This window comes from Dipodomys spectabilis, unplaced genomic scaffold (assembly GCF_019054845.1).
Source record: "Dipodomys spectabilis isolate Male_0828 unplaced genomic scaffold, ASM1905484v1 ptg000060l, whole genome shotgun sequence".
Taxonomy (NCBI): Eukaryota; Metazoa; Chordata; class Mammalia; order Rodentia; family Heteromyidae; genus Dipodomys; species Dipodomys spectabilis.
The window spans coordinates 1,348,431-1,364,922 of NW_024870737.1; the positions used below are offsets into that span (position 1 = coordinate 1,348,431).

The following is a 16,492-nucleotide window of genomic DNA, read 5'->3' on the forward strand; positions in this document are numbered from 1 at the left end:
TTCATTCTGAGCTCAGAGAATGTGTTCAGAGTGTGCACACTTTCAAAGCCATGACCTTGGCCAAGGCCACAGAGGCCAAGGTGTCTAACTAATTCATTCAACTCGATGAGAAAGGATTGATCTTCCACTTGTTAACTCGCCTCCCAGGATGACAACAGGATGGGATCTCTTGTCTGGATGAGCAGAATCACATGCTACTTATGACCTTAGGATGGTGCTCTCGACAATGATACGATCAGAGAGGAAGTGCTGGGTGCACAAAGTCGTGAGCTTTGGGACTCAATCAGTCTTGGACAAGGAATTAGGCAAGGGGAATCCTGTATTTATTTTCTGCAACCTGCCAGTTCTCGCTCAGCACTCGCATGGCGGGTACTATTCAAAGTGCTGGGTTTTCTTGTTGCCAAGTACTAAGAAGGACAGAAAGGCAAGAACATGGAACTTTATTCTAGCTTGAAGGGAGGAAAGAAAAGCTTGAATTACTCAGACTCAAACCAAGGAATCTAGTGACAGCACAGCAGAGAGTAGCACTGACAAGCTAGTGCCATCAGACTCCAAACGCTCACGGCTGACACGTTAACACACGCGATGCCTCCTGCCCTCCTCCCTCTCTGCTTCTCCACAGCTGTGATTGTGCTTGTTACAAATGCATGTGGGCATGGGGCTGCATCCCTTTAATCTCAGCACTCAGGAAGCTGAAGCAGCAGGATGTAGAGTTGGAGAGTAGCTTGTGCTATCTGACAAGACTCTGTCTCAAAACCCAAACAAAACAGAAATACTGGTGTTCCTTGTTCTATAAGTATCTGAGATTTTTCTGAAATGCTTTTAGCACAAAATGCACTCCCGATGGGAGTATAACACACTTCATCTTTCACCTGATGACTTTTCTCAGTAATAGGGTTTATGTCTTAGAGCAACTTTAGCTTCATAGCGAAATATTGAGTGGAAAGCACAAAGACTTCTCTACCCCTCTTACCTGTTCCTCCATTCCATGTTTCGTCACCAGAGCAGCGCGGTTTTATACTCTGTGAACCTGGTGAAGGAGATGTCAGAGTGCATTGTCTCCAAAACTCTCACCGAGTTTGTCCTAAGGGCCCTGGAAGCTATGGCTCTCTCTATCAGTCACCATTTGGCCCTAAGAAGGAAGGCAGATGAAGGCCAGACTGAGGCTCAGACCGAGTGCCATCCTGAAATTAATGGTAGCAGTGGTTTGTCATGGAGTTTCTGTCTGGGGAAGGGTGTGTGTATGTGTGTACATGTGCACACTCAGGTGTGAGGGTGTCCCGATGCAGTTTCAACACCTGTGTAGCCATCACCATAGTGAGATGGGTATGGTCTGTCACAGCAATCCTTCCTATGTTTCTCTTTTAGCACTGTCAACCTTCCCAACCTCCCTTATGCCATCCTTCCCAAGCCCTGTCAACACTCATCTGTTGGACATGTCTGTGATGTTTCAGAGCTGTGAGAATGTGAGGAGTGGATATGAGCTAATGAGCTGGCCCTTATGTTCCCTGTAGCTGGACAGTAGCTGCTTAGGAGACGCATGGTGATGGCATTCATATGGTGTGCTGAGTGCCACTGTCTCATTGGAGAACGGATATAAAGTGGAGCACAGTGTGTATGAACTTTTTGAAGTGCTCAGGACTGGGCGCTGGTGGCTCACACTTGTAATCTCGCTACTCAGGCGGCTGAGATCTGAGGATCACAGTTTGAAGCCAGCCCAGGCAGGAAAATCTGTGAGACTCTTACCTCCAATGAACTACTAAGAAAGAGCCAGAGATGGTGCTGTGGCTCAAGTGGTAGAGTGCTAGCCTTGAGCATGGAGAGGCTCAGGGACAGAACCCAGGCCCTGAGTTCAAATCCCAGGCCTGCAAAAAACCAAAGTGCTCAGAGCTTGGTAGCTCCCTTGCTTTGCTGACTCTGAAGCCCACTGGTTGAAGGGCCGCAGCAGACACTAAGTGCTTTTGTGCTTTCTCTCTAGGTGACGGTGGATACGGCAGCAGTGACGACCCTGGATCTGGTGGGTGTCTGTGCTTTAGAGTTTCTGGTAGAAACTAGGCGGAGAACATGTCCTGGCCTTTTCTGATTGCAGACTTGATCTCCCTGCTTTTCCTCTGCATGTTTCTGTGTTAGTTTTTCACCACTATGGCCAAATACCTGAAATTATCAACTTCAAAGGAGAAAAGATCTGGGCATTGGTGACTCACGCCAATAATTCTCCCTATTCAAGAGGCTGAAATCTAAGGATTGTAGTTTAAAATCAGTCCAGGCAGAAAGTTGGTGAGACACCTCCAATTAACCATCCACAAAAAGCCGGAAGTGGAGCTGTGACTCAAGCAGTAGAGCACTAGCCCTGAATGAAAATACTGAGAGAGAGAATGCTAGGTCCTGAGTTCAAGCCCTAGTACCAGCACAAAAAAGGAGGAAGGATATATTTTAGCTCATGGTTTCAGAGCTTTTGGGTCATGATTAGCCCTATTGCCTTTGGGCTTGGGGTGAAGAAGCTCATGGTAGAGACTACTGAGACCCATAGCACGGAGGAGCAGTTATTTGAGGGAACTGGCATGAAGATCTAGTTCCCAGGCTAAGAGGTGACCACTGGGGAGTCTGCTATCCCCAGATCCTGTTGTCTCGGGGGCCTCAGTAAGAGGAGGGCCATGCCCTTTCGCCCTTCCTCCAAATGGAAGTCTTTACAGAAGACCAGAAGCACTTGGCAAATCCAAGGGGCACTGTGCCATAGTCATGTCGTGACTATGTGGCACACCCATCTCGTGCTGGCTCGGGGTTTGATGGGCCTATAAGCTGGCTTAGCCCAGGACTAAAGAAAAGCAGAGTCCTGGGCTGAGCCTTGTGTTACTGTGTCTTTGTGTCAACTTTCCCTGTTGTTCTATGCTCAGGCATGTCTGCAGAGACTGGCACCATCGCAGGAGTGGCCAGCGCCTTGGCCATGGCCCTGATTGGGGCAGTGTCCAGCTACATCTCCTACCAGCAGAAGAAGTTCTGCTTCAGCATTCAGCGTAAGTGCAGCTGAACTGGGAAAGGGGCTTGGGTGGCCAACCCCCTTCCACAGAGAGCAGCATGTAAGCAGGCTTCTGGGGCCTGGGTACGTGAGAGCTGTTTAGGAAATCCTTAGGGGAAAATGTGGGCTGAACTGAAATGTATAACAGCCTCAAAGAACAGATGGAGCCAGACGAGGCGACTCTTCGCTTCAGGTGCCCAGTTCCCAGAGGCCCAATGTCTGTGGGGACAAAGCTTGCTGGCCAGTATGATGTCTTCTTCTCCTAGTGTGGGAGGAACCGTGGGATCCCTGGAGCCACAGGTCTCTCCTAACAGTGCCTGCTCTTGTGACCACAGGGCTGTGGTCTCTGTGGGTGTCTTAGACATGGTAGCAAGTGCCTTCAAGCAAGCCAGAGCTCTTGGGTTGGTGGCAATGCCCCATTTCTGGTTCTGATCTCTTGTGAGGTCAGTGCTTGAACTAGATACTTTAAAATGAAGGGAATCATGAATTGTTTGAAGGAACAGAAATGTAAGCAAAGCAACAGACTGAGGCTTTTGTCCCCACTAGACTTGGAAGATTGGTGGTGTTTTAGACTGTGGGCATGGGTGGGGAGTTTAGGGGTGAATTAAACAGTTGTAGAGTGACACCGGGGAGCCCCCGACTTGGCTATCATATAGGAACAGGAGAGCTTAGTGCTATCCATCACCCCCACTTCAAAAGCAAAAGGAGAACACTGCCACATTTGAAGAGAGGGCCGAGTTTAGGAAGAAGAGGTGTTGGGACAGTTTGGTGTCAGTGTCCTGGTCTGGGCCTGGAATGAGGAGCAAGGAAGAAGAGGAAGATAGCTGTAGCCCCCTATCTCCCACCTTGTTCTGACACCTTTGAAAGAAGAAGAGATCACAGCAGAGTAGACTCAGCTTCTGTCCCCAAGGCCATCAGCACTCCAGCAGGTGGGTTTGCTCCACTGCCATGGCCTTCCCTGTGGCCAGGGACTGTCCCTATCTTGGGGACTGTGAGCAGGGGGAGAGGCCCTGAGCCAGGGCTTTGAGAAGGAGAGCAGCTCAGAGCTGTCTGCTGGCCAGAGAAAGACTAAGAGTCTGATGAGTAGCTCACTCTCCAAAAAGGTCACAGTTGGGTTAACCTGTGCTGTAGGACAAAGTGGGGAATGGAGAGGACGAGATAGAGTCTGTTTGACCGGCTATACCAATCACAACCAAAGCACTGCCTACCAAGTCACTTGATTAATTTGTAACTGTCACATATGCAGTGATGCGCTCATAGCCATATTTAGAGTGTAGGTCTTTTTTAGCCAGCAGCACATAGGCACTTTTGTGTATGTGTGTATGTGTGTGTGTGTGTGTGTGAGGGGGGGGGGAGGGAGAGCGAGCGGGTGCAGGATTCAGTATCTGAGACTTTTCTTCTTTGGCTGGTGCTCTGTCATCTGAGCCATACCTCTAACTTCTGGACACATTTTCGTCTGGCCATTTCCTTACCCATGTAATTGGGAAGCAAGTTGGAAATTGGCCACTGGTGCTTGGGCTTGGGTCTTAGTCATGAAGAGGGTGTGAGCAGTTCAGACTATAAGCCCCAAATGTAGGAGTCAGCAGGTTCCTAGGTAAGGTTTTCCAAACAAACCAAGTACATAATCTTGAAACAACCACATCTGCAAAGACCCTTTCCCCAGAGAAGGTCACCTTCACAGCTTCCAGGGACACAAAAAGCCACACAAAAGGCCTGGTGAGGTTTCATAAACCAAAGAGGCCACCATGACACAGAGTTAGCAGGAGAGCCTGGGCATGGGCGTCATCTGGCTCAGCTGCTTTGTCAACAAGGCACCGAATGACATAAACCCCTCAACTCTACGCTGCACACAGGACTCTTAGGAGTTTTCAAACTTGATTTCTGCAACTTTGGGATTTCCACAAAACCAGGTTTCTACACTGTGCCAAGGCCCTGTGGCAGATAATGGTTGTCTCCATGCTTGGAGACACACACCTCAGAGCAGGCGCTCTGGGATCTGATGAGCTTTGCTCAGGTCCCTTCCTCAGAGCTCAAGTTTGTGATAGTGTCCCCACCAGGGGGCTCAGGTACATAGGTCAAGGTCAAGGTGAAACCCTGACTGGTCACAGCTACAAAGGTCAAGCTTAGCACCCTTCACACAGATCATTCACACCCAGGGCCCGTGTCTTCAGAGCTGTGCCCGTGGGTGCAAAGCCAGCCTCATGTGTCAGCCTCGAACAGGCAGGGCAGCAGATAGCTGAGAGGACTTGTGTTGTACAGACAGGGTGGTCCATCTGGGCTTTCTCCCAGTGGGACCTCAGCTCCCTTCCGTCTCTGGACAAATCAGGTGATCAGACAAAGCCAATGATGGCTTAAGGCCACTCAGGTACCAGTAGGAAGAGAGGAGAAAAAGGTTCATTTCCAAAGCTCCAAATAAACATCTCAGTGGGACTTTTTTTTTTTTTTTTTTGCCTTGGGGTCGGGGGGGCACTCAGGTTCAAGGAGCCCCATCATTTTTCTACTTGTCTCCCCAAGCAGACCGGTGTGAGGATTTGCAAGGTGAATGAACAGGCAAAGCACTCTGGCTCCACAGAGGCCTGGCCCATGCAGGAAATCCCGTGCCTTCCCTTTTACAACCACACCCGCCATGCCTCCCTTTTACCACTGCTCTGTCCAGGCCCACGCCCTTCTTTCTGCCTTCACCCTGCTGGATGGTTTTATCTACATCCTCTTCATCATCTCTCTTATAGTTTAGTGTCTTCCAGGGCACCATGTTTAAAAGTGCCTAAGCTCTGAGCTTGTCATTCATAAGCCATTGAGGTTTGGCTCGTCTTTGTCTCCAGGGAGTCTCTCCAACAGCCAGTGTCCCTTCCTGGTACCCAATTCTCCCCAGGGATAGCCTTTGCTATTCTTCCAGGCCTCACGGAGTCCCACCCACGGAGCCTTCCAGCCACTCAGCCAGTGGCCACCTCAGCAGTGCTTCTTTGTGTTGCCACAGCGCCCCCTACTGATCTCACTCAAGCCTGTGGGGCCAAATTGGTCAGTTGCTTTCTCTGTAGGTGCCCAGACTCCAACCCCACATTCCTTTGAGCTTTCTGTTCCATGGGGGCTACTGTGGGTACTTTGTGCACCCATGACTTTCTTTTTTTTGGGGGGGGGGGGTCCGGTCGTGGGGCCTGAACTCTGGGTCTGGGCGCTGTCCCTCAGCTCTTCAGCTCAAGACTAGCACTCTACCTCTTGAGCCACAGTGCCACTTCCGGCTTTTTTCTTTTTGCTTATGTGGTGCTGAGGAATCGAACCCAGGGCCTTGAGCATGCAAGGCAAGCGCTCTACCACTGAGCCACCTTCCCAGCCCACCCATGACTTTCTTGCACCTCATCCGGGTCTGCAGCCAGAAGGGCCCAGGGCATGTCTGTGCAGGAGGTTAAGCTCACGAGCAGTCGTGGAGAGACTTCCTTCCCCTCCCAGTGATTCCGCTGAGCCTCTGCCTCGAGTCAGCCTTGGCCTGTAGCACCTGCAGATCAGGAAGGGCCAAGGAGGAACCCCCCCAGAGAAACAGCCGGTGGCTGCTAGGAGGACCTTTCTCCTCCGCTGTGGCCCTGTGATGCTCTCAGCCTCTGTTGCTAGCAAAGAGGCCCCCACTTAGGTGACCCTGGACCTCCCTGTCTGCTCTCCGTGCCAAGGGTCAGTGCCTCTCACATAAAGCCCAAGAGGTTTGTTGCCTGGAGCTGAGTTCTTACTTCTGGTTCTAAGCTTCGTGTGTTGCCTTCAGATGCAGCAGAAGGTCAAGGTAACAACGTGCTTGGACTTCCTCACGCTCCTTGTGCTTTGGCCTTGGACATCTCATTATCCATCCCCTGGCCCCTCTTCCCAGCCGCGCTTTCTCATCGCTTATTGTCCCATCTCCCTTTCCTGGCACTCCCCAATTTGGCTGCCACCCCCAACCATCTTTAGCTCTTTCTGATACATGTGTGAGTATGCCACCTGCTAGACTGTGTGTCCTCAGACCCAAGGTGGCTGCTGTTGGGGCTAGGGGCTCAGGGGAGTGGAGGGGGGCCATCACATGTCTGCTGGTGGTCATCTCTGAACAAGAAAGCCATCTTGGCAGTGAGTGGGAGGCCTAAGGCCTTCAAGTACCGGCTCATCATATGCCTGGCTTTGCCCTGGGGGGCGGGGCGGCAATCACTCTTGCCAAACAGTAACGCCAGCATTTTTCATGGGCCCATCTGGCTTCCATCTGGAGACCAGCAACCACAAGGGAAGGCAGCAGTTTGCAGCCCAGGATGGCCAACTGGCTTGAGCTGGTGCCTGCTCAGTGTGGATCAGTTAGAACTAACCCCCGCCCCGGCCACCCCCACTTCCCATAGGTCTCAGGTTACTTACCAGGGGAGAACATAAAGATAGATTCTTGGCTCTGTTTAGCAGATGCAGGGCGGGGCCAGTCCAATCCTCGATCATAAAGCAGAGCAGAGAGCAGCTTGGGTGGGGATCCCGGTTCTCCATGCTGCCAGGAGAAGCCAGTTGGCCTGCCTGAGCAGGTGCTGCCTGAGAGGCCATATGCTAGCAGAAGGCTTTGTTGGCATGTCCAAAGTGAGCCCCGTGTAGCTATCTACCATCACTGCCCTGCCTCCATCAGTCACTCCTGAAACACTTGGCTCCCTTCCACCTGCCCAGCACCTGGGCCACATGTGGCCCCATAGCTTGGTGCTGAGCCTTGCCGTGCAGTGACTTCTCTTGTGGGCGGAGCTGAGCAGCTAGTGTGATCATAGAGGTGCAGGGGGAAGTTTCTTGTCCCTCGCTAACAGGCCTTTGCCTTTTGCAGAGAATCTTAATGCGGACTATGTGAAGGGGGAGAATCTGGAAGCCGTTGTGTGTGAGGAGCCCCAAGGTAAGAACTTTGTGATTGCTGTCCCTTGCCAAACGAGTTCCAGTTGGTGGCTTCAAAATACAGCAGAGGTGGATTTGTGAAGCAAGGGAGCTCAGGAGTGTCTGCTTCTAGAAAGGCCAGCAGAGTTGGCATTTACCCAGGGTACCAAACTGTTTCCCTGATCAATCAAAAAGCTTAGGAACCTGGAGTGCAGTCAGAGTTCTGTGGTGCTAGGTCCATGGCTTCTGGGTACTGTTGCTGCTCAGCCTCTGCTCTTGGTTTGCCTGAGCTAGATCCCAAACACCTCTGCTCCGTGGTAACAGAAAAGATCGCCATCCTGGCCGTGTTCACACACAGTTGTGTGATAGCTTCTCAGTAGAATCTGTAGCCATTTGATGTGAAATCACCAAACACTGCATGGCACTCACTCGCTTCAAACACTAACCGAGGCATGGTCAGAACCTGGAGTGACCTATCTCTCCAGAAAGACACAACCTGTGCAGACCAGCAGGTGACTTCCATCCACTGAGACTGGCATGGATACACAGGGCGACGGGGACAGCCTAGGTGAATAACACGATCCGAGCAGCAAGATAGCAGTGGGGGGGGGGCGGCAGGGAGCTCCAGGGTAACTTGGCCCTGTGTATCACATAATGGGCAAGAAGATCACAAATGGAAACTTAGACACGGAATGAGTGCCACCCCGGCTCAGTCAGTGCTGGATTGAGTACTTTAGTTACAGTAACCCAGCAGTCCACATGGGAGCATTCCCAACTTCCACATGAAGAAGCTGAGGCTGAGCTTTTGCAGAGCCTGTGCATCTTCTCCATTTGTCCTGCACCCCAATCCTAACACAGGGAGTGGGACCCAGAGGGATGGTCTGAGCTGCTCCAGCTCTGGGCACAACATGCAGAGACCCTGAATTGGGAGCTTGGTTGTCTGTTCTTTCTGTGCAGGATGGAGGCGAGCCCCTCCTCACAGAAATCTTTTTGTTTCCCTAGTGAAATATTCAACACTGCAAACACAATCTGCACAGCCGCCACCACCGGAGCTGCCGCGGATCTGAAGGGAGGCCTGGCTCAGCAGCGCGCATGCGCGCGCGCCCCAGCTCTTGATTTCCTTTCTAAGCTTCCCATGTCATTGCCTTTTCATTGTTCTGAGTTTCCTGGACAAGCTTGGGTGTTCTTGAGCGTGATTTCCGTGCCCTACCCTGGAGGGCAGGGCACTCACTCTGCCACAGGTACCCTGAAGAGACCTGGCTGCGGATCTCCAGTACTGGAAGCTTCTGAGGCAGCCTGCTCTGGCCTTAGTGTAGGGGGGGGGGGGGGAGAACTGGAGTGAGAATGACGAGAGCAGTGTCAAAGGAGAGCCTTTCTGCACACTGGAGCTGCTCACAGTGGCAAGAGTGCCAACAGGCAGCCTCTGCCAGTGACCCCTGAGGGTTTGAGGAGAGCCCAGTTAGTGCCTCTTCAATTGGAACCCCTTCAAGGGTCAAATGAACACCAAGCAACATGCACACACACGCACGTGCGCGCACGCGCACACACACACACACACACACACACACACACACACACACACACACGGGGTGGGGCGAGGGGGAAGGGACACTGGTTTTATTTTGGCCTTTCCAATTCCCGCTTCTACATTGCTGGGCTTCCAGAGAGCTGGTCCAGGTGGAGGCTTTTCAGTGGTTTTAAGGGCAAGTATGCATCTGATATTCTTCCCTGGAGACTTTAGGAACTAAGGAAGTTGGCTGCTGTAACTTGTGGAGCTCCCACTGGATTTCCCAGGAGCTGGGGTGACTACAGGCCAGCCTGGGTAAGAGATCTTAGCAATCATTTTTTGCATTTGACATGAGTTTTAGACTAGGTCAGTGTGCACCCCTACTCCATCTGCAATGTTTCTTTGGGCAGCAGCACTACAGGTAGGGAGAATATCTGCAGCATGTGTGATGTGAAATGGGAGGTAAGGGTGGGGTGGGGGAGGGAGGGATGCTGGATTAATCAAGTGGAATGCCACTGCCTTTCTAGCTCTGTATTTGTCTTCCTTGTCTGCTTTGATGAAGAGTCCTCGGACCTTGTTCTCCAGGGGAAAATTAAACTTGGGAACCCAAGGACTGACCCAGATCTACCAGGTAGCACGTGGTTTAGGTGAAGCAGAGCCGGCTTCCTAGGTTCCTTTGGTCTTTAACCCCAGTGAGCTGAGCACTTGGAGACTGAACTTGAATCTAGAACCTGTGGGAACTAATAGTTTGCCATTTCAAAAAACACTTGTGAAAGCAGGAGGGGCACCCCTGGGTGAGCGAGTTCCTCTTTGCAAAATTCAAAGGATTTTCTGGACTGCATGATCACCTACCCCACACTTCCCACAAGCTGCATAGGCTTCCTCGCACCTGCTGTGCTAGGATGGGAAAACTCCCATTTCTTAAGGAAACATTCGAAACCTAGCAGTGAAACATTGAAATTCTAATGTCGAATACAAGCTTGCAGTGTGGCCTCTGCTTTCAAAGCATGCTCATGGTGTAGGGTGTAAGGGTGATGCCAGGTGTCCAGGTGGCTGTGCACCTGTGGGCTCGGATGCACCCCTTTGTCTTGTTTCATCACTGATACCACGCACACCTGCACTGTGGATCTGAGAGGGAAATGTGGCCTCAGGAGGACCCTGTGGTTCTTTAAGAAGTGAACTAATGTGCTGGGGCATAGCACAGCAGCAAAGCACTTGCCTAGCAAGTGCAACTTTCTGATTTGATTCTCCAAACCAAAAAAGAAAAAGACCAAAAAAAATCCAAATCAGTTAAAAAAAAGAAGTGAATCCAGAATTCCCACTGTCACCCAGGTTCCCAACTGCATTGTGATAACAGATGAACAAAAAGCAAAGGGGAAATGTCTCCAGTGCTTGTTTTACATCCCATAGACATAAGGGACTTTTTCTCTTGTTCTAAATAATACCTGGATATTCTGTCGGAAATAAAATTTGGGATTTCTTTTGAAAAGAAGTGAACTAGCAGTCCCCCTACCCTGCTGGCTGATTGTTGCAAGGTTGGTGTCGCCCTAACATGGAGTTCATCAGGAGATGACGGCTTCACGCCTTGGCTAGTTGCTAGGCTAAAGGACGCTGTGAAGTTTGTTGCCGTCTCTGGCTTCTTGCCACCTACACAGGAATTACCCACTTTACCTTGCTGGTGAGGCCCATCTGGTGACAAAGGCCTTGCACCCTGCAGCCATAGTGTAAAATACATGTTCTGTGTGAAATCCTTTTCTCAATAGCAGTGACTTCAGTGAAAAGAACACCGATTTGCACTCCCTTAGCTACTTCGGTGCCTTCTGCACAAAGCCCTTTGCCATAAAACTCATCACTGGCCCACAGGTACTAGCTCAGAGGGCCTGGACAGGCCTTGGCAGGCCCTCAGCCTTCTATTCACAGTCTCACCCCAGAGACTGGCCTTTTCCTTCCCACTAGTATGTTACATTTGCTTGGAGACTGGGGCCTGCAGAAGCCTTGGGGTCACTTGTAATTGTGTCCATCAGAAGGTGATGGTAGCCAGCTCTGGCCTGTCCCAGGCAATAGGAGAGAGACAGTGAGCCAACTCGAAGATCTAATCTCTCTACTAGCCTAACTGGCAGGGAGAATTTTTTTAAAAGGTCAGCATTTACGGTATCAGCCGTGAGATCATGAGTGAGGTGATAGAGCTCTCATCTCAGCCAAGAGAGCCCGAAGGCAGGTGACTTGGGGGGTACATCCTGGTGTGGGACAGGACCATGCCTCGCTACTTAGGTTAGTGTTAGTACCAGCTCTGTGAAGAAAGTGCTGGAGACTACCAGAATGCCCTGTCCATCTTGTCTGTGAGATGTCCAAGTATAAATTGTAAACTGTCTCATGTTTGCATTAAAGAAAATGGAACCCCACAGATCCTGGTCTTCACATGGTGTTAAGGTACATCCTGTCAAATGAGGCTGTCCAGCTTTCCCCGCACTTGTGTATGAAGTGGTGCTCATTCATCCCATCCTCCCTAGAGAGGAGCTACTCCCTGCAAGATTACACTTCTTGCACTTAGCCCGTCCATCAAGTATCTAAGCTCTGTCCTCAGAGCAAGCTGGGAACCGACATAGCTTCTAGTTATGTGCAGCTGTTTCAGGCAGAGAAACCTGGGCATGAAAAGGGCCCGGCTTGTACTGAAATAGCATCAAATCCTCAAACCCAACCAAAGCCACCCTGTCAGTCCTGGGCAGTTCTTTCCAGCTCATCAGGGCCTGGCCTCACCCAGTAGGCTTTTCAGCCTTTTACCTCTGCTGTCACTGCCGGGGTGGCTGGCTGGGTGGTGGCCAAACAGGCATCTCTGCCCCTAACACTGAGTCTCTTGCTCACTCTGCAGTGACTCACGTGGAGAAGGTTAGCAATCCTGCATCCTTAGGTTCAGGGGAGCCTCAGGGAACGCAAGGATATCATCTAGGCCTTTACATCTCCAAAAGACTACACAGTGGACACCAGAGACTAGACCTGGCAAGGGTCCAAGAGCGCTGCGTATGCGCTCAAAGGTCCCAAGTGCTGTTACTTGGGTGTCTCCAGCTGTCCTCAAGGTTACAGTTGAGGGGCATTGCAGATTTGTTTTTTTTGTCGGTCGTGGGGCTTGAACTCTGGGCCTGGGTGCTGTCCCTCAGCTCTTCAGCTCAAGGTGAGCGCTCTACCACTTGAGCCACAGCACCACTTTTGGTTTTCTGGTGGTTCATTGCAGATAAGAGTCTCACAGACTTTCCTGCCTTTGAATTGTGATTCTCAAGATCTCAGCCTCCTGAGTAGCTAGGATTACAGGCGTGAGCCACTGGCACCCAGCAGAGGGATATTACAGATGTAAAATCAGACCACTGATTAGTTCCTGCCTGCATGATTCATATAAATGTACATCTGTCATTTCGTAAACGAATTAAATCACACACGGGCACTTCACATAGACCAGTTGTGGTTGGCACATAGTAAACATTTAGTACATGTTACATATTACTCATTTTCCTCCAGGGAAGATCCTAATGAAATAACTTTAAAAAGAGAGACAAAAAAAGGCCAGGAAGGTAACATATTATACTTTTTCATTAGAGATTGAAATACAGTGCATCAGATGGGGCAAATACGATATTGTACCAGATTTTTAGAAACCTGAACCTTAAAGGTTTTTACATTCTAGTACACTTAAATAAAACAACAAAAAAGAATTTATCTTAGATAACAAAACTATATTTCAAGTTGTTTTTAGAAACACTTCTGTGCTAGGAACATACAAAGGGAAGTGCTCTGTTGTGCTTAAAGTTGACAGTTTCTAGGGACCCTGCTGGTGGAGATCCCCAGGTGAGGGAGAATACGGCCAGATCAGGCGCCAGCTTCCATCCACCAGCACCAGAATACCTCACCACAGAGCAAACTCCATGGGCTCTCTGGGACTGTCAAAACATCTGGTCTACACTACATTTAATTGTCCTAGTGTAGTTGGGAGACTAAAGGATATTGCTAGGGAAAAAAAAATCACTTAAAAAAATCAATGTACCAATGAGTACTTGTGTATCCATTTGTTACATTTATTGTTGCTGTTTGAGGAGGACAAGATTCTGCTACATAGCTCAGGCTGGCCTGGAACTCAGTATCCTCCCATTTCTACCTCCTGAGTGCTGGCATTACAGGTATGCGTCATTACGCCTGGTGTTTATCCACTCATATTTCTAGGTATGTTTGGACCATAAATCAAAAAGCTACTGTGGATTAAACTATGGTTTAGAAACAAATCCCCCAGGTGATAAAAATGGAGAATTGATTTTAGGTTATCAAACAACCTTGAATAAATATGTCTAGTATCTTACAGAAGGATAATCTTCTATAAGACTCAGAAGGTTCCAAGTTGAAAAAACATCTATTCTCTACACATTTGGCTGTAGAAAATTTCTTTAAGAGTATATTTTCAAAAATAAGGTCAATATGTAGGACTTTGCATGACATCCAGTGATTTGACCCCGAGCAGGGAGGACACAATGCAGCTGGACCCCTGTGAACCTCTGTGGCTCTGGGGGCAAGCTCGCCTGTCTTGAAGGAGCTAAGAGTTGACAGGAAATTCACTCCAGCAAAGACTGATGCAGTGGCAGAGCTCAAAGTCATTGGATGAAGGTGCAAAACCGCAGGAGGCCCGAGTGGCCATGGCTGGCTCAGAACCAAGGAAAGGGAGTGCTCTACATTTCCAAAGCAGAGCCTTGGCACAGTGGCTGCTTAACCATGGACAGCAGCCAGATGTCAATCAAGTGAGGTGGGCGGGCCAGGCATAGAACAGGTGGAATCACACTTGCTTTGATATAAATGCCTGCTATCTTAGGGGTGGGAGGGTACCGGGTTCTGGTGCCCCGGAACAACTGACACACCTTGCTCATGAAAGGAGTTGTCTCCAAGGGAGGCCAGCACCTGTGCAGAAGCCCGAGTCCTCAGTTGACCCACAGAAAAGCCAGAGGACTGAGCACACCTAGTCCGTGCCATCCTGAGGGAACTGGGGCCACCTCAGGAGGCAAGTACCAGACTTAGTCTGAGGGCAATCACGCATGGCCATTCAAGTGACCATATCTCATGTCTTGTTTCCAATGTACCACATAAAAGCTAGCATGATGTGAGTTGGGAAAGAATTTCTCACACAGTATAGTTAAGCAGATACCACCTCAGGTGACTGACTATTCTAAACATAAAAAAAAGGACATAGGAAAATAAAGGTATGTTTCTCTTTTAAAAAATACCTTATATGTACACAACAGTAATTGGTACTGGAAGACCCCTGGCATGAAGAGAATTGTCGAGTCGATGGCGATGGTCTGTTTCCTCCAAAGGTTTCATTTACACACACTTTGCAAATTGTGGCAAAAAGCTGAGGGAAGCCACCGGCTGGCAATGTGGTCTTAAAGTGAATGGTTCATTTCAAAGGGAGGACTGAAGGTGGAAAGGAGTAATGTGAGATGTTAAGCATTGCATTCCCTCTAGCTCCCCCCTGAGCTGCCTGCACAGAGCAAGGTGGCTCGGGGTGGGTGTGACAGGCAGCTCTCTGTGGGACTGCTGACAGGAGGGGAAACAGACTGTTCACGACACAAAATGCACTTACCCACGTGAGAGCTGTCACCTAGCCACACAAATGGTCCCTGGGCCTAATCCTAAAATAAGATCACAAGCTACAGCCAGAACAGCAACGGCCAGGCCCTGAGCCACTGGGAAGACGATAAAGCAGCAGGATGGCCCAAGACCCTGGCTCTGCCCATCAGACCGAGGTGTGGACAGGAGTGGCTGAATGAGAAGGGGAGGATCCTCGTTCAGAAGAGGATGAGACGGCGCGTGCGGCCACTTCCCGTTGCAGATCCTCTACCCGCTTCTGTAGCTCAGCCTTCACGGCCAGCAGCTCCTTGAGATTCTGGTGAATTGGCATCTGATGGCAAGCAGACACAAGGCTGTGTTAGCAGCTGCTGGGACCCATTTATATCACCAATCTTCCACCAAGTCCACGGGCCCCAGGGACAGGACAGGCCTTTCTCATTCTCTCTCTCTTTCTGTCTTTCTCTTTTTCAGCCTTTCTCTCTCTCTCTCAGTCAGTCAGTCAGTCTGTCTGTCAGTCTGTCAGTCCTGGGGCTTGAACTCAAGGCCAGGGCACTGTCCCTGAGCTTTCTTAAAACTCAAGATTAGCACTCTACCACTTGAACCATAGCTACCCTTCTCGCTTTTTGCTGGTTCATAGGAAATAAAGTCTCACAGACATTCCCGCTCAGGCTGGCTTCAAACCACAATTCTCAGATCCCAGCCTCCTGAGTAGCTAGGATGACAGGCTTGTGTCACCGGTACTGGGCTACCCCCTGCTCTCTTTTGTGCAGCTCTTAGGCTCGGGGGAAGTCACAATGCATGCAAAGTGGCCAAGTGCCCACGCCGAGGCATTGGGATGTACATGTAGCCCCACCTGTACTATCTGTGGGTGCAGTGTTTTTAAATAGTGGCACCAACTGACAACAGTTGGCTAAGTCAGCACTCTACAGATTAAAGAGTTTTGTTCACTGGCATCAGCTAGAGCAGGAGCTGGCAGACACCCTTGGGGTAGGCACCTCCCTGGGGAGATCAGCCACTTGTTCCTTAACATGATGCAGCACTGCGTGCAGTTACCTTTTAAGCCCACAACTGAGGGCAATAACAAAATGAGCTTCCCCCGCCACCACAGCATTCATAGGAACCAGTTGATGAGCTCACAAGAGCTGCTGCACACCTACTAGGCCCAGCCGGCCAATAGCCTGGGGGTGAGGATGAGCATGGAGGGAGAACCCTAGTTGGGGAGACTTGTCTCACCCCCATCCACTTTGCACAGCAGCTGGGGCCTGAGTCACCAGCAGAACATGCCTGTCATCATGTGACAACCTCCAGTGGCTCCTCCCCCTGCCCTGACAGTACGGTCTGACCTTGGTCTCTAAGCCTCAGCTCACCACTCACCAAGTCTAGTCTCTGCTTCCTCAAACACTTAGAACTGCATCATCATGAATGCCACTGGTGATCCACCCTCCTGGAGGGTCAACAAGACAGCAAGAGCGCCAGGCAGAGGAGGAAGGACTAAGCGAAGGCAGCAGGTACCTCCAACACAA

The 16,492-nt window shown here is 50.3% G+C and overlaps 2 protein-coding genes across 4 annotated transcripts in view; one reads left to right on the plus strand and one right to left on the minus strand.

Annotated features, from left to right (window-relative positions):
- Positions 1 to 9,181, plus strand: part of Cd99l2 (CD99 molecule like 2) — a 72,022-nt gene extending 62,841 nt beyond the window's left edge. Inside the window, exons 6-9 of the mRNA XM_042680422.1 lie at positions 1,979 to 2,017; positions 2,895 to 3,014; positions 7,818 to 7,883; positions 8,864 to 9,181. Coding sequence (XP_042536356.1) covers positions 1,979 to 2,017; positions 2,895 to 3,014; positions 7,818 to 7,883; positions 8,864 to 8,928 — 290 coding nt within the window. The 3' untranslated portion in view covers positions 8,929 to 9,181. The remainder of the gene's footprint in view (positions 1 to 1,978; positions 2,018 to 2,894; positions 3,015 to 7,817; positions 7,884 to 8,863) is intronic.
- Positions 9,182 to 12,932: 3,751 nt separating this feature from the next.
- Positions 12,933 to 16,492, minus strand: part of Mtmr1 (myotubularin related protein 1) — a 64,352-nt gene continuing 60,792 nt past the window's right edge. For all 3 annotated transcript variants that reach the window (XM_042680381.1, XM_042680379.1, XM_042680380.1), the window contains one exon: positions 12,933 to 15,300. In XM_042680381.1, the coding sequence (XP_042536315.1) occupies positions 15,136 to 15,300 (165 nt within the window). In that variant the 3' untranslated portion in view covers positions 12,933 to 15,135. The remainder of the gene's footprint in view (positions 15,301 to 16,492) is intronic.